The sequence below is a fragment of the Hemitrygon akajei genome, chromosome 6 (assembly GCF_048418815.1).
Source record: "Hemitrygon akajei chromosome 6, sHemAka1.3, whole genome shotgun sequence".
Lineage (NCBI taxonomy): Eukaryota > Metazoa > Chordata > Chondrichthyes > Myliobatiformes > Dasyatidae > Hemitrygon > Hemitrygon akajei.
In genome coordinates this window covers 36488520-36515701 of record NC_133129.1, presented here as the reverse complement: position 1 = coordinate 36515701, position 27182 = coordinate 36488520, and the positions used below count along the sequence as shown (strand labels likewise).

The following is a 27182-nucleotide window of genomic DNA, read 5'->3' as shown; positions in this document are numbered from 1 at the left end:
ACAAGGCCGGGAATCAAAAGGCTGAGTGTAGTAGGACGAACGTTCTGAGCACTGTATATTTTAATGTAAGGAGTGTTGTAGGAAAGGCCGATGAGCCTAGGGCACGGGTCAGCATGCCGAATTATGACACTGCAGCTTTTAGTGAGACCTAGTTGCAAGAGGGACAGGACCGGCAGCTCAATGTTCAGAGGTTCTGTTGTTTTCGAGTGATAGAGTGGGAAGGTTTAAAGGGGAGGGGTAGCATTATTAGTCAGAAAATGTCTCGGCAGTGCTCAGTCAGGAAAACCTGGAGAGCTCGTCTAGTGAGGCTTTATGTGAAGAGGTATGATCATGTTAATGAGATTACGTTACAGACCACCCGACAGTCTGTCAGATTTAGTGGAGCAAATTGTAGAGAAATCTCAGACTGTTACAAGAAGCAAGAGGTTGTTTCATCTTGCCACATATTGACTGGGACTCACATACTGTAAAAGGGCTGGATGAGAAAGAGTTTGTCAGATGTGTTCAGGAAAGTTTCCTTAATCAGTACATGGAGATCCAACTAAAGAGTGTGTGATACCAGATCTCCTATTAGGGAATGAAACTTGGCAGGTTTGTGTAGGGGAACGCCTTGCATCTACTGATCATAATTAGTTTTGAGGTAATTATGGAAAAGCATAGGTCTGCTCCTCGGGTTGAGGTTCTATATGGAGAAAGGCTAATTTTCATAAAGGATCTGGCAAATGTGGACTGAGATGAGTTGTTTTCTGTCAAAGGTGTACTCTGTAAATGGAGGCTTTCAAGAGTGAAACTTTGAGTGTATAGAGTTTGTATGTTCTTGTCAGAATAAAAGGCAAGTATAACAGGTTTATGGACTTTTTTTAGAGGGATATTGAGACCCTGGTTAAGGGAAAAGAAGGAGGTGCATGGCAGGTATAGGCAGGCAAGAGCAGTTGAGTAAGAAATGCAAGAGAACACTTAAGAAGGAAATTAGGAGGGCTAAAAGAAGATGCAGTTGCTCTAATGGACAAGGTGAAGGAGAACCCTCAGAGCTTCTACAGATATAGTAAGAGCAGAAGGATAGCAGGGCACAAAATTGATCCTCTGGAAGATCAGAGTGGTAATCCAAGTGCGGAGCTGAAATAGATCTTAAATGGATTCTTTGCTCCTGTATTTTCCTGGGAGATGGACGCAGACTACAGATATGAGGAAATGCAGCAGTGAGGTCATAGGTTCTGTACAGTTTACAGAGGTGGAAGTGTTTGCTGTCTTGAGGCAATTTTGGGTGACTAAATCGCCAGAGCCTGACAAGGTGTTTCCTTGGACCCTGTGGGAGGCTAGTGCAGGAAAAGCAGGTGACCTAGCAGAGGTATTTAAAACATCCTTAGTCACGGGTGAGGGGCTGGAGAATTGATGGTTAACTAACACTGTTGCAGTGTTTAAGAAAGGCTCTATGAATATGTCAGGAAGTCATAGGACAGTGAGTCTGTTATCAATCGTGGGAAATTTAATGGAAGATGTTATAACAGACTGGATATATAAGTATTTGGATAGACTGGGACTGATTAGGGATAGTTTACGTGGCTTTGTGCGTGGTAAATCATGACTAACCAATCTTAGAGTTTTTTGAGGGAGATAATCAGGAAAGTTGAAGAAGGCAATGCAGTGGATTTTGTCTACATGGACTTTAGCAAGGTCTTCCATGGGAGGTTGGTCAAGAAGTTGCAGTCACTTGGCATTTCAGATGTTAATCGGATTAGACATTGACTTCATGGAAGAAGCCAGCGAGTAGTTGGAGATGGTTGCCTTGCTGACTGGAAGCCTGTGAATTCTAATGTGCTGAAGGGATCTGTGCTGGGTCGGTTGTTGTTTGTCATCTAGATCAATGATCTGGCTGCTAATGTGTTAAACTGGATGAGCAATTTGTGAATGACACCAAGACTGGGGGGTGTAGTTGATAGTGTGGAGGACTATCAAAGCTTTCAGCAGGATCTAGACCAGCTGGAAAAAAAACAGGTTGAAAAGTGGCAGATGGAATTTAATGTAGACAGTGTGAAGTGTTGCACTTTGGGAGGACCAACCAGGGTAAGTATTACCCGGTGAGTGGTAGGATACTGAGGAGTGCAGTAGCACAGAGGGATCTGGGAATACAGATCCATAATTCTGTGAAAGTGAAGTCACAGGTAGATAGGGTTGTAAAGTAAGTTTTGGCATGTTGGCCTTCATAAATCAAAGTACTGAGTACAAGAGTTGGAATGTTATGTTGAAGTTGGATAAGATGTTGGCGAGGCCTAATATGGAGCATTGTGTGCAATTTTGGTCGCCTACCTACAGGAAAGATGCCAATAAGATTGAAACAGTACAGAGAAAATTTACAAGGATGTTGCCAATACTTGAGGACCTAAGTTATTGAGAAAGTTTGAGTAGGTTAGGACTTTATTCCCAAGAACATAGAAGATGGAGCAGAGATTTGATAGAAGTATATGAGGTTTTTTCCACTGAGGTTGTGTGAGACTACAAGTAGATGTAATGAGTTAAGACTAAGTAGTGAAATGTTTAAGGGGAGCGTGAGGGAAAACTTCATTCAGAGGCTGAGAACTGTGTGGAATAAGCTGCCAGCACAAGCAGTAGATTCAGGGTTAATTTCACCATTCAAGAGAAATTTGGATAGGTACATGGATGAGACTGGTAAGGAAGGCTACGGTCCAGCTGCAGGTTGATAAGACTAGGCAGAATCTATGCTCTATGAATCTATATTTCAAATATTTTTCAGTAAAATTTGTTTTATGACAGAGGAATCCTGCAAGTCTTAAAACAAACAGATATAGCAGTTCACTAGAACAAGGTAATCCATAGTGAGGTGTAGATTCTCCATGCAGACCACTGTGAAGGGGAAAGGAGACCATGGCAGGCATGGAGGAAGGTGAGTCCAAATGGAGCTTGAGTTTTGCTCTTGTGGTTTCTAAGGCCAATGGCTGAACCCGAAAGAACAGGTTTTACTTGTGAATTACACAGGGCCACCAAAGAAGCCGTGGTATGTATGGAGTAGTCAAGATCCCAGTAAAAATATCCAGCAGTAATATGTTTTCTGAATAGTGGATGAAAATTGAACTCTTGTGAATTGAATAATTTACACTGTTTGATCAAATGATAATGCTCTCTTTGTACGTCTTACAAATACTGTGTGCATTTTCTCTTTGAGTCTGCTTTCTCATTGACACAGACTGTATATTTGGTGAGATAATAATGAAAACAACTAATTATTCTGTGTCATGGAGTAGTGAAATTCTATTATTCATCATACAAATAACATTGCAATTTAATGTTATTGCAAATAACATTGCAATTTAAACTGGTGGCAGTGCATTTGCTGATTTGTGTATCACTCAGCGTGTACTATTGCTGCTGATTTTAGTTCAATGAGTTATATTCCTTGCTGCTTGCTTTGTAATTGATTTGTAGGTTAAGCCTTCAGCTAGTGAATAGGCAGTGAATTCCAAATCTTAACCTAATTACTTGGTGTGTGCAAATCAAATAATATTGGAAATGTATCTTGTGGACCAAAGCTGCTTATTTGCATTTTGTTCAGATGACCACAGTGATGTCTAACTCTGTGCCATTTGACATGCACGCTGGGTCATCCTGGATCAGGAACCGTTGGGGGAAAAGCATATCTGCAAGTTTGAAATGTCCGTGACAGAACCTGGAATCACAGATTGTGCAAGAAGGAAAACATTTGGGTTATACTATGTTATTGTAGAAATATCGAGCATTTCTAGGCCGTGATTATCTAGCATACCAATCAAAATAACTAAAGAAACAAAAGCTGCACTGACTGCACATGCTGCTTGGTGGCTGAATGTGCTTTTGAGACAGATGTGTTTTAAGAGCTGAGAGTAAAGATTATGAAAAGATCCATATAAAAACAACTTCAAAGAGTGTCTGAAAAGCATATCAAACTGCTCCAAGTTGCTTTGGTTAGGGAGATCAGTGTTGATTTCAGAGATGAAAGAAAGGCCACAAAATACACTTGGGATTTAGATTATATTTACATGGCAGAACCTATCCACAGAGAAGCACATTGAGAAACACAGAACTAGGGACTGTGCTGTTTTGCAGTTGACTGCTATCCTTGCAATGCAGAATGACCTGCTAAGTTGAAGTGGTACAAGTAGTTTGGAAAATTAAACCATCTTTTGGCAGTTTAATCTTGGTGCATTCGACGTCACCACATAGACCTCATTATGTAGTTAGTGATTATTGAAGCCACAACAATTCTGCTAATCATCAGTATGCAAGTGTTGCTCCCCACATTTATCAGAGCACTTGACCATGGCTGGTTGTCCTACTTTTAAGAAACACCAAATTTTTTCCTTATATGTGCACACCTTTGACAATTATTTGGTTTAATTGCAAATTAAACCTAAATGTTGACACAGCATTGTATGTAATTGCAGGAACTATGATACTCAGTTTACAGAATCACAGTTACATCATAGGGATCACTACAGTACCTATGTCAGACCAAATTGTTAGGTAGTAAAGATTATAGAATAGCATATGATTAACGTGAAGATGAACATGTCCAAGGCAAAATGAAGTTGTAGTGAAGCAAGACGTTCAATACTTACGTGTAACAGCAAAGTCACAAAAGATGGCAACTGGTTATATAATATGCACCTTCTAGTGATGTCACACACATACTGCATGATTTGAATAAAGTTTGCAACAAGCTCACAATTGTGCCTACTTCTGGTCTAATGCTACGTGATCATTGATCCATGGTGAGTTGCTGTGACAGTCAGTGAGCCACTTGCTCATTACAAAAGGGCTTTATTAAACAGGGCAAGAAGGCATTCTGGAGAATTCCTCTTAAGACAAGCTCAAACTATATTGAGGCTTTATAGTTAAAGATAACAGCTGGTGATTAAATATTGTGTTAATAGTTCTATTTACATGGTTTACCTCAACATTTTGGATATATAAAAGTAACTTTGTCAAAGTATATATTTACAATGGGAGTACATCTTAAATGACATGATGACTTCAAACACCTGAGATGATCTGAAAACTTCTGAGAACATATCCATAAATACATTTTTATCAGTGTTTTGACAGATGGCTCCCTAGATATAAGACACCCCAAATATCGATTGACAGAACAAATCTGTCTTTAACTGTGTGTTAAGTGACAGGACGACCACTTAATCCTCCCCGATCTCATTCTGGCAGTTTCAATGTGGGGCTATGTAACAAATATTCATTTGTTATATTCCCTTACTTAGTTTATAATGGTGCAAACCCAGAGTGTCACACATAGTGGTTGGTTTCAATGCCCTTAACCTATAAGTGGATACTACATTGTATAAAAAGCATCTTTGTGTAAGTGTCAAAAGAAGAGACTGTGTCAAGATTCTAAACTATATCTCTCAAGTGATGCTGTTTGATTACTACTTGTGAGTTAATGGGTCATTGTTAAGCTTGTGTCTCGTGTATAATAATAATAATATCTGATTAATATTGACATATAGCCCCTACGTGTTATTGAGTCATACCCAGGGCTAGGCCCTTCAGCCCATGTTCATGCCAGCATCTGTGCTCATCAATACTAATTCCATGTATCCACAACAAGTCCACATTCTTTTATTCCTTCACCAGTCTAGTGCCTGTAAGGTAATTATGTTTTCCTTCCACTGCAGTAATGGAATGTGCCACAGACATTGTACAACATTGTTGGAAGTACCCACTTAAAGGCGTTAAAGAAAGAAAATATAGAAATGCACATTAGTATCAGTAAAGCAGAGGCTAAGTGTGTAATCTGGGGGGGAAAAATCATCCAAATGTGACAAGAAAGATGGGACAGAGAGGGGAAAGGGAGGCATTAATATCAAATACAAAAGAGTGTTACAGACACTAGGGTAGGCAGTGGATACTGAAGAGAGGAAACTGTGTGGACTAGGTTAAGGCTGGAGCACTGTGCACTGAACAAAACATTGAAATTGATAGGGAAACACCAGTCAGGTTTGTGTGAGGAATGTCAGGAAGAGGAGTCAGTAGAACATGTAATTCTGAGTTGCAGGAAGTATGGGATACAGAGAGAGATGATGAGAATTAATCTAAGGGAATTGTGGGTACAGGAATTCACATTAAAAGGGTTACTGGGCATGGGTGAGAGAGCACAGGTCAGGGTACTTTTAGCTTTCTTAAGGGATAGAGAGTTTTTTTACTAGGATATGATGGATAAGCAGAAATAGGGTACTAGGATGGCCAAAGAAGGAAGGCTGAAGGTGGCGGTAATGTACCATTAAGCTGGGTGCCAACTTCTGTAAAACAAGAAGAAGGAGAAGGCATTGTTCAAAAATGTCATCATGAAGTTGTGAAAAATATGCATATATGCATTAAGGGAGAAGTCATGGCTTTGTGGAATGCAAGAAACAGGAAGTGGAATAGGCTCTGTGACCCTGCTCTGCCATTCAATGTGGTCACGACTGTTCTGAATAAGCTCTGAACTTCACTATGCCTTCACTCCCCACTGAACCAAAAATGTATCCATCTTGACTGAATATATTTGGCCTCCACAACTCTCGTGATTCTTTGAGAAAAGAAATTTGTACTCTTCTCCGTCTTGATAAGTAGACTTTATTTTCAGAAACTGTGACCCCAGGTTCCAGATTGTCCAGCAAGGGGAAACCTCCTTTCATCACCTGGCTTGTTAAGCTCCCTCAACACCTAACTCTCAACCCTGCAAGACTATAGGCCCAAACTATTCAAGCTATTATCATAAGACAGTTCCTTAAACACAGGAGGCAATTTGGTGACTTACCACTCCTTAAGACCAAAGCTACTCACAGTAGTCAGGTGTGGTCTCCCTAGCACCTTGTGCATTTGTACAGAGGTTCCATCCTTTGTTTTCAAAGTTCAAAAGTTTGAAGCAAATTTACTATCAAAGTACCATACGTTACCCTTGGATTCATGCAGGCTTCACAGTACAATACTTTCAATGAAAAATTAAACACAAAGACTGATAAACAACCAATGTGTAAAAGAAGTTAAACTGTGCAAATACAAAAAAAAGGATAAATAATACTGATAACATGAGTTATAGAGTCCTTGAAAATTAATTTATAGGTTGTGGAATCAGCTCATTGTTGAGGTGAGTGAAGTTAGCCATGCTGATTCAGGAGCCTGATGGTTGAAGGGCAGTAACTGTTCCTGAGGCCCCTGGACCTCATTCCTAATGGCAGCAGTGAGAAGAGAGCATGGCCTGAATAGTGGGTGTCCTCACTACTTTCTCGTGTTAGCACTCCTTGTAGATGTGCTTAATGGTGGTGGGGTATTTTCCTGTGATGGGCTGAGCTGTATCCACTACTTTTTGTATGCTTTTCTGTTTTTGTTTTGTGATGATGGTCAATGTTGCATTTAGAGACATAAAGTCATGGAAACGGGTCCTTTGGCCTGACTGAAAATAATGAGGATGGATAATGGTGGCAACGGTGATAACGTCACCCACTGTTGATGAATCTGAAATGGATAACGTCAAGACAGAAGTAGAAACTAAATATCTTCAGTTGATGCAACAGCCAGTGGCTTTGTATCCTAAAAGTCTTTGTTGCTATTCGTCACGGAAGCAGAAATATTTTTCATATTGGACAGATTTTGTGACAAATTGATATAACGAATAAGGTAATTACAAATCCTGCAAAGGCAGAGACTGCATTTTGGTTATTGCTGTGCTAAGTTTAGTGTATTTAATTTGTAAGACCTGCTCTATCAAGTCTGTCATTCCATCATGGTTGATTTAAGCGTGCCTAGTTCTGAGCATGCCCAGTGGTTTGGGTGTCATGATAAAGAAGGCAGCCATTTATTCTACAGCATGTAACAGAGTCTGTCTAATACAGGAATTCTAAAACTCTTTTTATGCCTTAGACCAATACTATTAAGCAAGGGGTCCATGGACTCCAGGTTGTGAACCCCAATGAATGACATATCTCAAGGGCTTATCAGTTCCAGTTTGGAGTGGCATTATGATTTTACAACGGTGGCAGGGGAAAGGTCAAGGAATAATGCAGCTGCATGGTGAAATTGAAGATGTTGTCTAAGTTTGCATGCTGAAGTTTGTCAAATCAGCACAGGGATGGCATGTTTGCATTCTCCCAGATGTTAAAGCTGAAATGGAATCAGTTTTTTTATCATATACAAAAATTGATATGGTGTGAAAGGAGATGCTATGAATGCAAGGCATAAATAGCAATTAGAAGAAGTCATCAGGGAAATTACGTAATGTCTTGGAAACATCTGTACTTTGTGCGGATGATTAATATAGTGCTGTGTGATGACCTAGTTTGGGATTTGCTTGCTTCAAGACTTGGGCAGCTCAGCTCAATGAGATTGACTGCTGTCAGAATGCAATCTAAAACAGCTGTAGAAATGCAATTTATGTTCCAAGAAAATTGAGAAATTGGCATTTCCTTCACATACACATATTCAGAAGTAGCATACAGCAATTGCACTGGAGTTGCTAGCTAGAGAATTCAGTATTATTTAACTTCCAGCTTTAGCTTCCAAAATCCACCTATATAATCATCTTTTGAAAATTTGATTTGTATTTGACTGCTGGTGTTTGCATCCAGGCACAAGAAATATTGCTTCAAAAACGAATACCCACCAGAGAGAGCTGGATTTTCTGCATCTCACACATAATGGTGAAAGAACTCAATATCCATGGAGGGAATAAACTGGTGATTTGACCCTCACTTGCCCGTCACCTCTCTGGTGCTCCTCTTCTATACTTCCATGGTGCACTATCCTCTTCTGAGATTCCTATTGCTTTAGCCATTTATCTCTTCTTACTATCACCTCCACAGCTTCTTACTCGATCTCCATTCCCCCACCCACCCATCTTCACCCTCACCTGGTTTTACATACCGGCTACAAGAGAAAATCTGCAGATGCTGGAAATCCAAGCAACACACACAAAATGCTGGAGGAACTCAGCAGGTCAGGCAGCATCTATGGAAAAGAGTACAGTCGATGTTTCGGGGCGAGACCCTTCATCAGGACTGGGGAGAAAAAAGATGAGTCAGAGTAAGAAAGTGGGGGGAGGGGAGGAAGAACCACAAGGTGCGAAGTGAAATGGGGGGGCATGGGTTGGAGGGGTGAAGTAAAGAGCTGGGAAGTTGATTAGTGAAAGCGATACAAGGCTGGAGAAGGGGGAATCTGATAGGAGATCATAGAAGAGGAACAGTGAGAGTGGCTTTCACTGAACTCCTGTCAAAGGGAAGATTTAAACGTCTTCACAGTCTCTTCCAGGGAGGCCTACCCTGAAGAAGTTTAAGGGTCTTGGGCTGTTCAGTCCCACTCCATGGATGCTGCCTGACTTTCTGAGTTCCTCCAGCATTGTGTGTGTGTGTGTTTCCCAAGATTTCCAACATCTGCAGAATCTCTTATGTTTTTGGGTTTGCTGTATGCTGTTGTTTTTAAAATTTAATATACAGGATATCAGCAGAACCATTTCCCTTATTGCCCCTATGTGGTCATATCATGTTAGCACTCAAAGTGAATCTACTTATGAACTCCATATGAATGCTCCAATTTGCCTACCAGAGCAACAGGTCCATAACAGATGCCATTTCATTGACTCTTCCCTCAACCCTGGAACATTTAGGACATTTAGGACAGAGTTAAGGAAAAACTTCTTCTTCCAGAGAATTGTGGGGGTCTGGAATGCACTGCCTTGGAAGGCAGTGGAGACCAGTTCTCTGGATGCTTTCAAGAAGGAGCTAGATAGGTATCTTATGGATAGGGGAATCAAGGGATATGGGGACAAGGCAGGAACTGGGTATTGATAGTAGATGATCAGCCATGATCTCAGAATGGTGGTGCAGGCTCGAAGGGCTGAATGGTCTACTTCCGCACCTATTGTCTATTGTCTATAACATCTGGACAGCAAAGATGCATACATCAGTATGCTCTTTATTGTCTACAGCTCAGCAGTCAATGCCATCATCCCCTCAGAACTAATCTATAAGCTCCCAGACCTTGGCCTCAATTCTGCCTTCTGCAAATGGATCCTCAGTTTCCACACGTGCAGACCCCCGTCAGTTCAGATTGGCAATAACATCTCCTCCACAATCTCTATCGACACAGGTGCACCTCAAGGCTGTGTGCTTAGCCCCCCTGCCTTACTCACTTTACACTTATGACTGTGGCTAAGAACAGCTTCAAAACCATATTCAAGCTTGCTGATGACACCACTGGTGTGGGCTGTATCAAAGGTGGTGATGAATCAGCCTATAAGAAGGAAATTGAAAATCTGATTGAATGATGTCATAACAACAACCTCTCACTCAATGTCAGCAAGGCCGAGGAACAGATGATAGACTTCAGGAGAGGGAAACCAGAGGTCCATGAGCCAGTACTCATTGGGGGGATCAGAGGTGGAGAGGGCTAGCAGCTTTAAATTCCTAGGTGTTACTATTTCAGAGGACCTGGCCTGGGCCCAGCACATAAGTGCAGTTACAAAGAAAGCACAGCAGCACCTCGAATTCCTTAGGAGTTGGCGGAGATCCAGCAAACTTTGACAAGCTTCTATAGATGTCTAGTGGAGAGCATATTGACTGGCTGCATGGAATCACCAATTCCCTTGAAGGAAAATCCGGCAAAAAGTATGGATTTGGCCCAATACATCATAGGTAAAGCCCTCCCCCATTGAGCGCATCTACCTGGAGTCCCATTGTAGGAATGCAGCATCCATCAGGTCATGCTCTCTTGCTGCTATTAAGTAGAAGATGCAAGAGACTTGGGGGACTAGCACCACTAGGTTCAAGAAAAATTACTACCCCTCAACCATCAGGCTCTTGAACCAATGGGGATAACTTCACTTGCCCCATCATTGAAATGTTCCCACAACCAATGGATTTACTTTCAAGGATTCTTCATCGTATGTTCTCATTATTTATTTATATCTATAGTTGTGCATTTTTTTGTCTTCTGCACTATGGTTGAATGCCCAAGTTAGGTGGTCTTTCATTGATCCTGTTACAGATATTATTCTATAGATTTGCTGAGTATGCCAACAGGAAAATTGATCTCAGGGTTGTATATGGTGCTGTATATATACTTAGATAATAAATTTACTTTAAACTTTGAACTTTACTTACACGGTACTATTGAGAACCCACGATGTGCTCTGACAGTAAAGTATGGAATTTTGGCCATTTTAAAGAGTGAAATACTACTTTGGGCTTGGTATCAAATGAAGCCAGAATGGTTAAGGGCACCACAGTTCTTTTTTCCCTTGAGGATGTTCATGAATCCTTTGGATTTTTTAACAAACCAACAGTTTCAGAAGTGAATTAACTGAAGTTAAATTTCCCAGTTGTAGTGGACATGAAGCTGATTCAGACCACTGGGTTACCAGTTCCATCATTTAACCACTACAGAGTAAAATCACAGCCCCTTTTCTGTACAGCTGAAAGTATAGGAGAATAGGGCAGTTTTCCTTGTTATATTGCTTTTCCAATCTGATATTATATTAAATGTTATGAGCAAATGAAATATTTTGGATTCAAGTTAAGCTGTATCATAGAGTACCCGACCACTCATGTGCTTCATTTTCACTTAATTATACTCAGGGTATGGACATCAAATGAAAAGTCAATTATTACAAACTATAGTCACATTCTACCTGTGATGGAAGAATTGAAAACTTCAGCTGATAAATGAGGTGTCACTTTACTTCGTTGTGGAATTTTTGTCCCTTTGTACTGGCCCTATTCAGATAATGGATTGTGTTCTGTCACATTGTCTATCTTGTTCTTTGATAGAGAGTTGAGAAGTTTTGGAAGCGAGCAGGTGAGCCATTTGTATAAACTACTCAGCCTGTGTCTTTTTCTATTAAGTACAATGTTTCTGTGGTTGGGTCCATGCAGAGAGAGCATAAGGAGGGAGTAGGATGTGTTGGATGGTATTATCATCTAATCAAAGCTGTCAGATTTACTCTGGTTAGGGACAATGGTCAGAATCAATAACTTGCCCAGAGATCCCTAGCCACAAGTGGAGAATTAGGCAGGAGTTCTGCTCCTGCTCATGACTTTTTTTTTATCATTTAGAGATACAGCACATAACAGGCCCTTCCAGCCCAATGAGACGTGTTACCCAGCAACTCACCTGTATAATCCTAGCCTAATTGCAGTGCCATTTACAATGACCAATTAATCTACTAGTCAGTATGTCCTTGAACTGTGGGAGGAAACCCAAGCGATCACGGAGAGAATGTACAAACTCCTTACAGACGGTGCCAGAATTGAACTCCAAACTCCGATGCCCTTGAGCTGTAAGAAGGTCATGCAAACCGCTACTCTACTGTGATCTGGTGATCCTTCAGTGGAAAGTCCTGTTGTAAGGGTGAGTGAGGACAAGATTTCTGCCTTGGTGCAGTAATATGACAGAACTGATTAAGATGCTGGAGTTAGCAATGCATTTTTGTTAGTATGAGTCATTGCCTTTGGGACAGCTAATATCATTGGACCCTATTTGGATTGCCAAAACCTTTCTGTTCTCACAGATGGTTTTCACATTGAACTATGCTCTGGTATACAAGTGAGCCACCTGTAACATATGCACAGTGTCTTCTTGTTTCCCAGTGCAGCTTTTAAAAATCATCATCCTGCTGTAGCTGATGGCTTTCTCAAAAGCACTGTTTTAACAGTTAATTATTGGTTGTGCTTTTGTATATATAAAAAAAAATTCGGGGAATTGTACTGCCAAGCACCCTTGGAAAACTTTGGTTTGAACGTAACCAGTGAGTGCTGGATTGCATTGCTGGACTCAAAGCCCTGCAATTCTGCTCTGGTCATTAGCAACAGCCTTTGTTTGTTTCTCTCCTCAGCTGGCAAGCTCTTGCCATGCACACAAATGGCTAATTGTGCACCAGTTAGCTCACAGCGAGTAGTAGTCATCTGCACAGCTTTCCCACTGATTTTCAGAATTCTATAGCTTAATGCGGACATTGTTCTTTCTGCTGAGTACCACAAGAAGAGGAGGCCTTGTCAAATCTATGTGGAGGGACATGGAAATGATGCTAAGCTCATCCAAAAAGCCATGATTGGCCTACATAGAAAAAAAATCAGTCTTTTCAAAGGACTCTGTAGGTTTGTGCTGCTTTGCACTGCAAGCTCTGATGTCTTGTACCACTATACGCAGTCCCTGAATCAACTTGCGATATTTACCAAACTTCCACTGTAACTCTTTCTTTGCTAGGACTCCACTGATGGGTAGTCTGCTTGTTGGCTAAGCCATAACCGTAAACCATCGGCATATTTGATTGAATGATTTAAGGCTATGCTGCCAGTCCTTGAGTCCATGCATTGGGAGCACACAGAATTCCTGTGTAAATTGCTGGAAGAGTGCACCATGTCACAAACTGCCACCCTTCCCTCTTGTCAGGTACCCCCCCCCCCCGCCTATCTGCAGTCAAATTTATGCTTCCTACTTTGGCCTCATCAGTCACTTCAGAACACAGTGCAGGCAGGTCATCCTTGGCCCCTGGGAACTGTTAGAGTTTGCACAGAGCTTAATCCCTCCAGCCATAAGAGGCTGCTATTACTTTCTTCCCTCCTCAATAAAATGTTACAGATTATTCTTCTTATAGATATTCATACAATTTGAAATTAATCCTATTCACCATTATTATCTTGCATTTTGATAGCAAAAATTGATAGCAAGAAAGTCATTATTTTGTAGCCTGGTTTGTAATATCCTTCCTAATCAGTAGACCACAATCCGTCAAATTGTCGGCAGATTGGAAACAGCATCTCCACCTCATTGACAACACTGGTGCACCTCAGGGATGTGTGCTTAACCTGCTGCTCTACTCTCTCTACACCCTGTGTGGCTACGCATAGCTCAAACACCATCTATAAATTTGCTGATGACACAATCGTTGCTGGCGGCAGAATCTCAGACGGTCAGGAGAGGGCATACAGGAGTGAGATGTATCAGCTGGTTGAGTGGAGTGGAGTCATAGCAACAACCTTGCACTCAACATCAGAAAGACCAAAGAACTGATTGTGGACTTAGGAAAGGGTAAGACAGGTGAAAACACATGCACACACCAGTCAGCAAAGAGGTGTCAACATCTCTGAGGATTGAACCTGGACCCAACACATTGATGCACACACACACACACACACAAGTATGCTGTAGTAAGGAGCCTTGGTAATTTTGTTCTTCCCTTGTTCAGCCACTAAGGGGAACAGTGTTAATGTTAACAATGGGATAACTTCTAACACCGTAAACAGGAGAGTTGTTTTGTTATGTCTGCCCTCTTTCTGTGAAAGGGGACACCTCTGTTTTCCCTTTATTAGGGAGAGAGTGAGAGCCTGTGGCATGTTGAATTGTCGGTGGAACGATTTGTTTTTGGTGTACTGTAGATCATGGTCTTTATTGGGGGGGCTTATCTATTGCGTGGTGGGTGGAGGGTGCTGATGCTTCTTGTGGGGGTGGTGGAGGGTTGCTGCTTTGGGGGGCAGTAAGGGGGGCTACGGGGTTCTAACATTTTAACTGTCACCCATTCTTTGGGGCACTCTTCTGTTTTCATGGATGTCTGCGAAGAAAAGAATTTCATGATATGTATTATGTACGTTTCTCTGATATTAAATGGACCTACTGAACAGGATTTGAAAGGCACAGGAAGGTAACCTGTTGTAGCAGTATCTTAGTAGTCATATAAACAGGATGAGAATAATTAAGATCCATTAATAATTCTAAATCAAATTCTAAAATCACAGTGACCCAGTTCACAAAATTAAGCCGGATTTATGAAGGGTTTGGTTCTTGGTCATTTATTTGTGATTTTTGTCATTTCCTCATTTTTGGCATCATAACTACAAATGAGTCATGGAGAGATCAACTTGGTGCCTCTCTCTGCAGAATAAAAATGTCTATCCAGATCAGATTGCGGCACTGCCAGAATTTTTGTTGTTGTAACATATAACAACAGGAAGTGGTGCCTCTTCCCATTCTTGAAGCATTCCCAAAATTAACATTTAAGATTTTAAGACTGTGGCAAATTGGCATGATACGTGATTGTGGAAAATGAATCGTACGTGCTAAGAAGGAGGCTGCCTTTACTGAATGGTGATTTGTTGTTTGATTAGGCAAGGGAAAGCGGATATGGCTGCAGTGTACTATGAACGGAACGATGTTGAAGGTCACCATTTTGGCCCCCTGTCAAAGCAGAGGATGGAAGCCACCAAAGCACTGGATAAGACTTTAAGAAAAATGAACGTGAAAATTAAGGTGAGGAAAATATGTGGCTGCTTCGTTAACGTATACAGTCCTTCTTGTGAAACTCACTTCTTCATCAGAAGAAGCATCACTCGGTTTCAGATTCCTCATAGGTAATGTTGACTTTGTGTATAATTGATTTACACAATTTATGACTTTTTAAGTATTCAGCCTTTTACTTTTTAACATAATGAGAGCTTTGTCTTTACCTGTGGCATTTCAGACCTTCATCACACATTTAAATGAATTTATTTTTCCTCGAATGCTCTTTGCCAATACATCATTTAGAATCCTCTCTGCCCTGGAGTAATGATACCTACTCACCATCTAGCCTGTTATAATTTTACACATCTCAGTAGAGTCAGGCCCATCTGCCCAACCCATCTATGCTGATCAATTGTTTCTCTCACCAAATTTCTTGTTCCAATTAAATCAGCTCCGCTCAGCCTAGATGGTCTTTTCTCATTGCATAATTTTCCAGCCTTTGCAAAATCTTTATAATTCCCTAGTGCAGACTTTCCCTAGTGCTGTTATATCCTTCCCTGATGTGGTGAGCAGGATTGTCCACGGTACCAGGTTGATTTTATGCCTCCTATCTTTAGGAGAGAATACTCTGTAACTTCTTATCAGTCCATCTGTTATTCAGGGACCTGTGGACATACATTTCAAATTATACTGTTATTTAATAGGTTTTCTCTTGTCCTCTTTGTTACTGTTCATTTTAAAAAATATCAAATTTCATGACATATGTAGGTGATGATGAGCCTGATTCTGATATGGGTCTCTATTGCAGACTGAGAGAGGGAAAGGGGCAAGGAGAGGGGAGTCATGGTTGGGAAAGAGGAAGGAAGAGGGGAGGGAGCAGGAAGCACCAGAGAGACATACCGTAATGATCAATAAACCAGTTGTCTGGAATCAAATGACTTTGCCTGGTGTCTCAGGACTGGGTGTGTCTGCACCTGTGCCACCCCAACCCCTGGCACTCCTCTGCCACCTGTCCCACACCCTTCCCAAGGTACTCCATCCTTGCTATTTGCAATATCCTTTGCTCCCAACAGATTTACAAACTTGCCCTTTGCTCCATTTTGACTAATACAGCACTGTGCAAAAGTCTTAGGCACCGCACCTCCCCCCCACCCCACCACACACACACACACACACACACACACACCTTCACTGTCCTCATTCATACTCCTTGTGATTAGCACAAAATACGCCATTTAGTTAGACACAAGCTTTTCAATTCAATGTTGATTTTCCTTTCCTAACTAATGCATCTCTAATGCTAATCTATGTCTATGCTATCTCTTTCCATGGTTCACTATTCACTTGAATTGAATTGAATTTCAGTTTATTGTCATTTAGAAACCACAAATGCAATGCAGTTAAAAAATGAGACAACGTTCCTCCAGAATGATATCACAAAAGCACACGACAAAACAGACTACACCAGAAAATCCACATAACGTTTGGCAATCTCCAAATCCAGAGTCTGAAGAAGCTGCTGTGTATTAATATTGCGCTACCATCTTAGTGCGTTCCCTGGAAAGGAGCTCCAAACCCACTAGACAAAACAAGACTACCCAGACACACCAAGTCAGGAGACCAACTCTACCACCCAACAAACCAAAAACTAAAGCTACAAGACCTACCCAAAACCACATAGTTACATATAGTTATAGTTAACATATAGTTACAACAGTGCAGACAATACCATAATTGATAAAAAGGAGCTTGAAAAGGTGCAGAGAAGAATTGCCTGTAAAGGTGTAAAGAGGAGTATACTGCCCATGAGGACTGTGGAAACAGAATTGTTCAAATGATTCTAGTAGTGAGAGATCTCAGCTACAAGTTTAAATTAGAGAAGTTAGAGTTGTTCTCTTGGAGGAATGGTCGAGAGGTGTTCAAGATCATGGCAAGTTTTGATAGGTTAAATAGAGCAATATTGTTCCTAATGGTTCAAGGATTTGTGGCACCAATTTTGAAATTTTGACTAGGGAGTTGTGCATGAAATAAGTTTGTAGCTAGCAGTCAGGAATTTTCTGCCCATAAGGATGGTGGAAACAGAATCAGTTCTTGTCTCTAGATGGGAATTGGGTAGGTAACTGAGAAAGAATAATTTGCAGAGACATGGAGAAAGAGCAGGGGTGTGGGACTGATAGGAATGTTCTGTTAGTTCTGGCTTCAGTTCAGTGGGTTGAATGGTCTTGACGTCTACTATAACAATTCCATAATTCTATCACACATTGAATTGCACCAACATGTTGGAGGAACTCAGCCTGAAATATTGACCCTTTATCCTTTCTGTAGATGCTCAGTGACCTGCTGAGATCCTCCAGCACCGGGGGGGGGGGGGGGTGGGGGGGTGTGTGTGTGTGTGTGTGTGTGTGTGTGTGTGTGTGTGTGTGTGTGTGTGTGTGTGTGTGTGTGTGTGTGTGTGTGTGTGTGTGTGTGTGTGTGTGTGTGTGTGTGTGAGCGAGCGAGCGAGCTCTGGATTTCTGGCATCTGCAGAATCTGTCTTTGAATTGGACTGATTTTGGTTATTGGAAACAAAACCAAGTTGGTCCCTCAGCAATGAAATAATGATTCAAGCCTTCTGTTATACTGTTGAGATAATTCTGAGACAGCCCCATAAAGCAAAGTAATATCTATTGACCCCGGATAATCTCAGTGCCACATTGTCCTATGGCCAAGCAGTGATGGGTCTATACTTAAGTTGAAATGTGAATTGTGTTAACAGTGCCAGAAAAGAGCTGAAGGAGAACTGTTTAAATTCTGCTTTGCGTCATTTGCAGTTGTACTGCTGCCAGCAGAGAGTTGAAGCTGCGTGATGCTGGTGCTGAATGTGGCCTCACACTGGTTACCTAAATACAATGTGCTGTCAGTTTGACAATGTCATTCAATGCAAAGCCTGCGTGTTGTGCACATGTTGTTGATGCCACTGCAGTTCCTTTGTGAAGAGATACACTGCACGATTTCTGCCACCTGATTAATATTTAGCTGGACGGTGAATGTGGGAGAGTAGGTAGCAACAGTTATTCTCCTTCCTGATTGTGTGAATCCACATAGATCCAGACCACCTTCAGAGATGGTTGAGAAGAATTTTGTTTTTGAAAGTGAATGCTAATCCTTGCCATGGATATAGTATTAGTTTGGGAAATGAAGCTTTATTTTTAAACCTGTGCTGAACTTATTGTTCACATTCAACCTTATCTTAAACCTACCACTGTTAAATTATTGATGTGTTCCTGAATAATATCCAAATTAAATTACTCTGACTCGAACTTGGTCAAACCTCTGCAGCATACTGCCTGCCTAAATCAAACATGACCTAACATAAGCATAAGAGATGGTGGAAATCCGGAGTAACACACACAAGATGCTGAGGATCTCAGCAGGTCAGGCAGCATCTTTGGAGAGGAATAAGCAGTTTGGGCTGAGACCCTCATCAGAACTGGAATTGAAGGGGGCAGAAGGTAGGGGGTGGGGAATGTACCTTCTCTAACAGATGCTTGGCTCCCCATCTCTGACACATTCATTTCTGAATCTTCCATCTTGTTTGCGAAATCCTCTGTGGGTTTTGTTCACAACCTACCCCTTTGGGACATGGGATCAGGATGATGCATCTTCAGTTTCTTGAGTCTGATCTGCCATGAGAAGAAATGTTTTGCAAGCAGTTTAGAGAAACTTGGAATGGACAAGCTGTCTTATGAGGGGATAGTTGGATAATTTAGGCTTGTACCTACGGGAGTTCAGAAGAGCGAAAGAGAACTTGAATGTAGCATATAAAATTCTAAGGTTCCTTGATTGTTTAGAGGTCGAGAAGATGATTTCTCTTGTGGGAGAATCTAGTACCAGGGACCATTGTTAAAAACAGAGGCAGAGAGAGGGAATTTTTTTTTCTCCTTAATCTGTGCTCTTTGAAACACAGTGAAGGAGAATCCTTGGTTGTTTTAACGTATGTTTGGATAGATTCCTGATGAGCACGGGAGTGAAAGTTTCGCAGGGGTAGGTGGTACTGATCAGCTTATCCATGACCTTATTAAATAATAGAACAGACTAAAAGGGCTGAGTAAATTGCAAATATCTGTGTAAAATCTTGGCTGGCCTGTGAATTAACTACATTCAGTGGTCACTTTATTAGGCATAGCTATACACCTCGTTGATGAAAATATTTAATCATCCAGTCATGTGGCAGCAGCTGATACATAAAAGCATACAGACATGGTCTGAACATGGTTGATGTTCAGACCAAACATTGGAATGGGGATAAAATGTGATCTAAGTGACTTTAACCGAGGAATGTTTGTTTGTGCCAGACAAAGTAGTTTGAGTATCTGAGATACTATTGAGCTCCTGGGATTTTCATGCACAACAATCTCTAGAGTTTAAAGAGAGTGGTGTGAAAAACAAACAAAAAAAAATCTCACCCCATCCTCCCACTACCCTACCAGAGATAGGGTTCTTCTTGTCCTCACTTACCACCCCAATAGCCTCTGAGTTCAGCACATAATTTTCCATAACTTCTGCCATCTCCAACGGGATCCCACCACCAAGCACACCTTTCCCTCTTCCCCCCCCCCCCCCCCACACTTCCTCCCTCACTACTATTCAGGGCCCCTAACAGTCTGATGCTCCCGATGTGGCCTCCTGTATGTCGGTGAGACCTGACGTAGATTGAGAGACTGCTTCACTGAGCACCTACACTCCATTTGCCAGAAGAAGCAGGAACTCCCAGTGGCCACCCATTTTAAGTACACTTCCCATTCCCATTCCGATATGCCAATCCATGGCCTCCTCCACTGTTGTGATGAGTCCACACTCAGGTTGGAGGAACAACACCTTGTATTCCATTTGTGTAGCCTCCAACCTGATGGCATGAACATTGATTTCTCAAACTTCTAGTAATGCCCCTCTCCTTTCACCATTCCCCCTTCCCCTTTCCCTTTCTCACTTTATCTCCCTGCCAGCCCATCATCTCCCTCTGGTGCTCTGTTTCTTCCTTCCATGGCCTTCTGTCCTCTATTAGATTCCCCCTTCTCCAGCCCTGTATCTCTTTCACCGATCAACTTCCCAGCTCTTTACTTCACTCCTTCCCTCCCGGTTTCACCTATCACCTTGTGTTTCTCACTCCCCTCCTCCACCTTGTAAATCTACTCCTTGTCTTTTCTTTCTCCAGTCCTGCTGAAGGGTCTCGGCCCAAAATGTCTCCTTTCCATAGATGCTGCCTGACCTGCTGAGTTCCTCCAGCATTTTGTGTGTTGCTGGGATTTCCAGCATCTGCAGAATTTCTCTTGTTTGAGACTGTAACTATTGTTGAGAGGCAAAAATTAGTATGACTTGAGCTCTTGCTTTTTCACATATCTCTTGCAATTATTATATTGTGACTGTAGTTTCCAGAGTATTGCTAAACATGGTATTAAAATGCTTCCATTGGAAGTGACACATTATTCTGTAACACAACTGTGTGAACTGCTGTACTGCTACTTGTGGTAGAATCATTGAATAAGAGAAAAGTTACAATGCAGGAAGCCACTCAACCTGTCTTGCACGTATAGACTCATCCACTGGTCCTTCTCTACAGTTTTTCAAGTGGTCTCCCTCCTTATCTTTATCAAATTCCTTCTTGAGGTCTACAGGAGAAACATCTTCCACCATACCTGCAGACAATACATTCTAGATTCTGACAAAGTAATGGTTCGTCTTCATGACACTCTTAATTCTCTTCCTCTTTATTTATATTTGTGACCTCTTAATTCTTGACTGCACCACCAAGGGGAAGAGGCTTCCATTATCCAATCCTTCCTGACTTCTGATAAGTTGATAGAGTTCTCAGAATTATGCCCTTGGCCTTCTCCTCCAGAGGAAACAGACTCAGACGTGCTAATCTATGTTTGTAAATGTAGACCCCATTCCAGTCCTTACTTTTTTTCTGGATCAGGAATGAATCTGTGACCAGAAATAAATACTTTAATTGAGGACTGGACTGCTACGTTATAAAGGTTTAGCATGACTTCTCTGCTTTTGTACTATAGGTTTTCATTAATGAAGTTAAAAGTTTCATATGTCTTTAAAACTGCTTTTTCTATCTGTCCTGCCAGTATCAATGATTTTTGCATGCATGTGCTGGGTCTTTCTGCTCCTGCACCCTATTTAGAGTAGCAACCTTTCCAGCAAAAGGCAGCACCTCACATTACCTCTCGTTAAACTACATCTTCTAGGTCTCTATAAATTCCACTAGACCATTTATATCCAGCTAAAATCTATTGTTATTCTCTTCACTGTTAGCATTAATGTCAAGTTTTATAGCATCTGCAAATTTGGAAACTACGGCTTTCGAATGTGAGAAAAAAAGAGTAATTGTCCTTTTACTAATACCTGGGGAACATTACTATTCACCTTCAAATAAAAGTTCAGCTGGTGAGGGTAAATGTTAAAACCAAGGTATTTTTGCACTTGAGCATGTTTTCTTTTTTTGAGAGCCTGCTGAAATTACTCCATCTTGAGCACATATCAGATTTTGCTAAATGAAGTGTCACATCTTGAATTGATAACTCAGAAGTAAAGGGTGAACAAGAGCCTGAATCCAGTGCTTGCCACAGCTTTGCTCCAAAATTTTAAGATTGTATTGTCTCTTTTTTTTCTCCCCCCGCAAATCAGGTAGAAGATCCAAAAGCCTGAAAGTATGTACCACCAGGCTCAAGGACAACTTCTACCCCACTGTTATTAGCCTCTTGAACAGACCTCTAGCATGATATAATGGAACCTTGTTCCCACAGTCTTTCTTGTTGTAGCCTTGCACCTAATTGTCTTACTGCACTGAATTGAATTGACTTTATTACTTACATCCTTCACATACATGAGGGGTAAAAATCTTCGTTATGTCTCCCTCTAAGTGTGCAATGTGGAGTTTATAGTAATTCATAATAGCATGTACAACAGGACTGTAGATGTAGCATAGAATTGCAATTGTATCAGTGTGAATTAATCAGTCTGATGGCCTGGTGGAAGAAGCTGTTCCAGAGCCTGTTGGTCCTGGCTTTTATACTCTGGTACCGTTTCCCAGATGGTAGTAGCTGGATCTGTTTGTGGTTGGGGTGACTCAGGTCCCTAATGATCTTTTGGGCTCTTTTTACACACCTGTCTTTGTAAATGTCCTGAATAGTGGGAAGTTCACATCTACAGGTGCGCTGTGCTGTCCGCACCACTCTCTGCAGAGTCCTGCGATTGAGGGAAGTACAGTTCCCATACCAGGCAGTCAGGATGCTCTCAATTGTGCCCCTGTAGAAAGTTACACTTTCACTGTAACTTTAACCTTTGTTCTGTGTCATTCTGTTAATGTTTTTCTCTCTAGGCACTGATGTGATGAAATAATCCGTATGAATGACATGCAAAACAGTTTTTCACTGTATCTTGGTATATGTGACAATTATAAATCAAATTTCCTTGTAACGTGTGGAAAGTTGAACTGAACCTAAAACTTGCTCTTTTAATACTTAACAGGAAAAGGGACTCCAGAATGACTTGAATGTTATTCTGTTTTCGGATCATGGAATGACAGACATTTCCTGGCTGAATAAGGTTATCGAACTCGATAAATATGTAAGCATGATGGATATATTGGTCATGATGGATCGAGGCAGTGTGGTGAGCATATGGCCTCAAGAAGGAAAATTAAACAAGGTGGGTGTTAAGCAATTGCATAACGAACTTGGGGATAAATTTGAATACTAGTCAGTTTGATGCATGCTGGGTAAGTTTGTCAATCCAATGTTTGCAATGGGAAAATATATATGTGAAATTTGGTAAATTTTGATGTGTGAAGATCACAAAAATGCATTACAGCTACAGCTGCATTACTCTAAGTATCTGGACTGCTGATGCTGGATATCAGGATCAGCTGACACAAATACTGCCGGAACTCAGCCAGTCAAGCAGTATCTATGGAGGAAAATGAACAATCGACTCATCCTGATGAACAACCCTTCATCAAGACTCAGCCCAAATCGTTGACTGTTTATTTCCTTCCATAGATGCTGTTTGACCTTCAGCATTTTGTGTGTGTTGTTCCTTAAACCTTACTTTATTTTAAATGTGCTTCCACTGCAGATACAGCTACACGCTGTAATCAACTTAGTAGAACTTGTTGAATCCTCTCTAAGACAAATACATTCTTCCTTAAGGAAACCAAATCTGTAAATAGTTCCTCCAGGTCTACACGACTCCAAAGGAGTCTAACTGCAACTTGGTTGGTCTTCATGGAAAGACTAATTCTTATAAATGAAAATGAATTGCTCCACATCTAGAAAAGTTTTGAATTGAAACTGTTAATTTTGTTACCCATTTAAAAAAAAAACATGATAGTTTATTGAATGTGAACCAAAGTTAACCAACTGTATATGATCAGTATCATTTCTTTGATCTCACCAGGTGTATGACAGCCTGAAAAAAGTAAAGGAAATGAGTGTGTACAAGAAAGATGAAATTCCAGACCGATACCATTATAAAGGTGGAAAATTTGTAGCACCGCTTACTCTAGTCGCTCAACCAGGATGGTTTATTATCGAGGTATTATTATTTTATTCATTCACAGGAGGTGATCATCAGAGGCAGATAAGAATGAACCTTATTGTTGGTCTGGGGCCAGTGAAAGCCTAGTGTAGGAAGAAAGGCAGATTGTTTCTTCCTGAAGGACACGAGTGAGCCAGATGGTGTTTTATGACAAAACAACAATTGAAAAAGGATCTCGTGCTTTCCCGGTGTATATGATGAATAAACTCTTCTCAGGCTTCCAGCTGGGTACAGGTACCAATTATAACCAATGTTTTGATGACAGACTCTGCCATCTTCATCAGGGATGATACCTGGGCATGTCTAGTCCGGTGGTATTTAAACCCCCATACTCCATCCCTCCTGATTGGTTAGTCCTTATCCAATCAGATTTCTGCTGTGCCACCTTGGTTATAATCAAATTCCAGTTCTTACTTTGAGTGAGACTTTTGTTTTCATTAAAATTCTTTTCCTTTAGTTCTATTTCAATGGTTTCCTTCACCAGGCTGTCCACAAACCATAGGCACAAAGCTACCATGCTGCGCTATCGAAGTCAATCCTATGGACATTGTGAATGCAATGTTCTGCTGCTGCCGATTTCTCTGGGTAACCCAAACCGGTGCACCTCTCTGTGTCCCGTTGGTGATATATGCTGCTCTTGAAAACAATAGTTGATTCATGGTTCCTAACACCGAGCTGGCTTCTTTATAAATTCCAGTTCATTTTATTACATGACTTTGTATCTCACCATGGCATCTGGGGGAATTTAATCTCTTGTCTCTATATCTGTAGGCTGGAACTCTGGCATTTAGTCCAGTAACTTAAACACTCCATGATGAAGGCAAACTAATGTTTATTATTGTACTTCCATAGTAAGCTGACAGATTTGCATTCAGTCTGTACGTTCCACATGTTTGGATTATTTTCCTTGGAGCATTAAAAATGCAGTATCATAGTGTTCTTGAAGTTTTGATGAGCAAGTTGGAAGAAAACTTTTTTTAGATCCAGAATGCCTTGCCTGAAAGAACAGAAGATGTAGATTTCAATAGTGATGCTCCAAAGGAAATCAGAAAACTAATACAGTTGGGGAGGGGGATCTTCCAGAACTGTAGACTCAGAATCTTTTTCCAAGTTCACAGTAAATTTATTATCAAACTCTGTATACTTTCTTGCCTTCTATTGTGACTGCCACAATAAAACAAAGAAATGCAACAGAATCAATGAAAAACTACAGACTAATAACCAATGTACAAGAGACAAACTGTGCAAGTACAGAAAAAAAAGTAAATATTTAATACTGAGAACATGAGTTGTTGAGTCCTTGAAAGTGAGTCCATGGATTGTGGAATCCGTTCAGTGTTGAGGTGAGTGAAGTTATCCACACTGGTTCCGGAGGCTGATGGTTGAAGGGTAATAACTGCTCCTGAGCGTCGTGGTGTGGGACCCAAGGTTCCTGTGCCTCCTTCCCGCTGGAAGCATCAAATATACTGGCAGGTGAACAGAGCTGGAGAGCTCCTTTACTGTTTGTTCATTCTGTGAGCAGAAGAAATGTTTGTAATTTGTAAATTAATTTGTGTTTCTGTATCAGAAATGTCTGCAAAATTAATTCATAGCCTTGTAAGAGGTTTCCTCTATCGTCAGATGTGGGCCATTCCTTCAGCTGATATTGCCACTACCATGTCAAACAGTAAGAACCTGTATTAACAGAAGTGAAGATGTAAGTGAGGACAAGAATCATTGCCTTAGGAAACTGCAGATTTTAGAAATCTAAAGCAAAAATAGACATTGCCAGAAGCACCCCACATGTTGGTATTATTTGCATTCATATGCAGCCTTCATTTAAAAAGGAGAATTTATGTAGATAGTTTATTAGGTCTTACCATTAGTTTGGGGATGTTTGCCTGGCTTAGTCACAAAACTATATCAGATATTTAAGCAGAGGTATTTTTGATTCATGTAAGCTTTTCCATAGTTAGATTATATTGGTCCAACATATTAAAGTTCCATCCTCTGTCCATATGAAAGTCGGCACAGTGATTCAGCAGCTAGAGCTTTTCCTAACAGTTTCAGGACTTGAGAAACAGCCCGACTTGTGTGCTCCTGAGTGGATTCTGCACATTTTCCCTGGAAGCACATGAACTTCCCTGAAATGCTTGGGCTTCCTCCCATGTGCCAAAGAATCGTTCGTATTTAACTGGCTATGGAAGCTTGCCACTTATTTCAGGAAAAGAAAAAATCAAAAGGCAGTTGATGGGTATGTGTGAGAGAAAATGCGGCTGGTCCACAGGAAAAGAGGAGGAGTGATGGGGATCGTTAAGTGCTTGCATGAACCTAATGTATTGAATGCCCTTCTGTATCAGTGTAACTATGAGACAGGGCATAAAGAGAAGAATATAGTGTTGTGCTGATGTCTTAGGCACATATATATAGCTAGGCTGCGTAAGACTTTTGGATAGTACTATAGTAATTTTATGTATTGCCCTGGACTGCTGCCACACAAAAAAACAAAACAAATTCATGATGCATGTGAATGATAAACCTGATTCTGATATGGGTCTGTACTGGGGACTGAGAATGGAAAGTGGACAGGGAGTGGGGTATCATTGTTGGGAAAAGGGGAATGGAGAAGGGAGGAAGCGGGAAGCACCAGAGAGACATTCTGTAATCCATTTGTTTGGAATCAGATGAACTTGTCTGGTGTCTCTGGGCCGGGAATGTCTGCGCTCGCACCACTCCCACCCCTGGCACACCTCAGCCACCTGTCCCTCACCATTCCCAGCATCCTTTGCTCCCGCCATATTTACAAACTTGCTCTCCTTTCCACATTGACAAAAACAGTACTGTGCAAAAGTCTAAGGCACATACAAGACCATAAGAGATAGGAGCAGAATTAGGCCACTCAGCCCATCGAGTCTGCTTCACCATTCCATTGTGGCTGATCCTGGGTTCCGTTCAACCCCAGACACCTGCCCTCTCACCCTATCCCTCGCTGCCCTGACCAATCGGGAATCTATCAATTTCCACTTTAAATATACTCACAGACTCGGCCTCCATCATAGTCTGTGGCAGAGCATTCCACCAATTCGCCACTCTTGGGCTTAAAAATAAAATTCTTCTTTACTTCTGTTTTAAAAGGTCACCCCTCAGTTTTGAGGCTGTGCCCTCTAGTTCTGAATACCACCACCAGTGGAAACATCCTCTCAACATCTAGTTTTTCAACATTTGGTAGGTTTCAATGAGACCTCCTCCCCCAACTCATCCTTCCAAGTTCCAGTGAGTACAGGCCCAAAGCTGCCAAACACTCCTCATATGTTAATCCTTTCATTCCCAGAATTATCCCTGTGAACCACCTCTGGACTCTCTCT

The 27182-nt window shown here is 41.2% G+C and overlaps 1 protein-coding gene across 1 annotated transcript in view; it reads left to right on the top strand.

Annotated features, from left to right (window-relative positions):
- enpp6 (ectonucleotide pyrophosphatase/phosphodiesterase 6) overlaps positions 1-27182 on the top strand; it is a 56828-nt gene that overhangs the window by 14564 nt on the left and 15082 nt on the right. The window contains exons 4-6 of the mRNA XM_073048107.1: positions 15138-15279; positions 22771-22950; positions 23698-23835. Coding sequence (XP_072904208.1) covers positions 15138-15279; positions 22771-22950; positions 23698-23835 — 460 coding nt within the window. The remainder of the gene's footprint in view (positions 1-15137; positions 15280-22770; positions 22951-23697; positions 23836-27182) is intronic.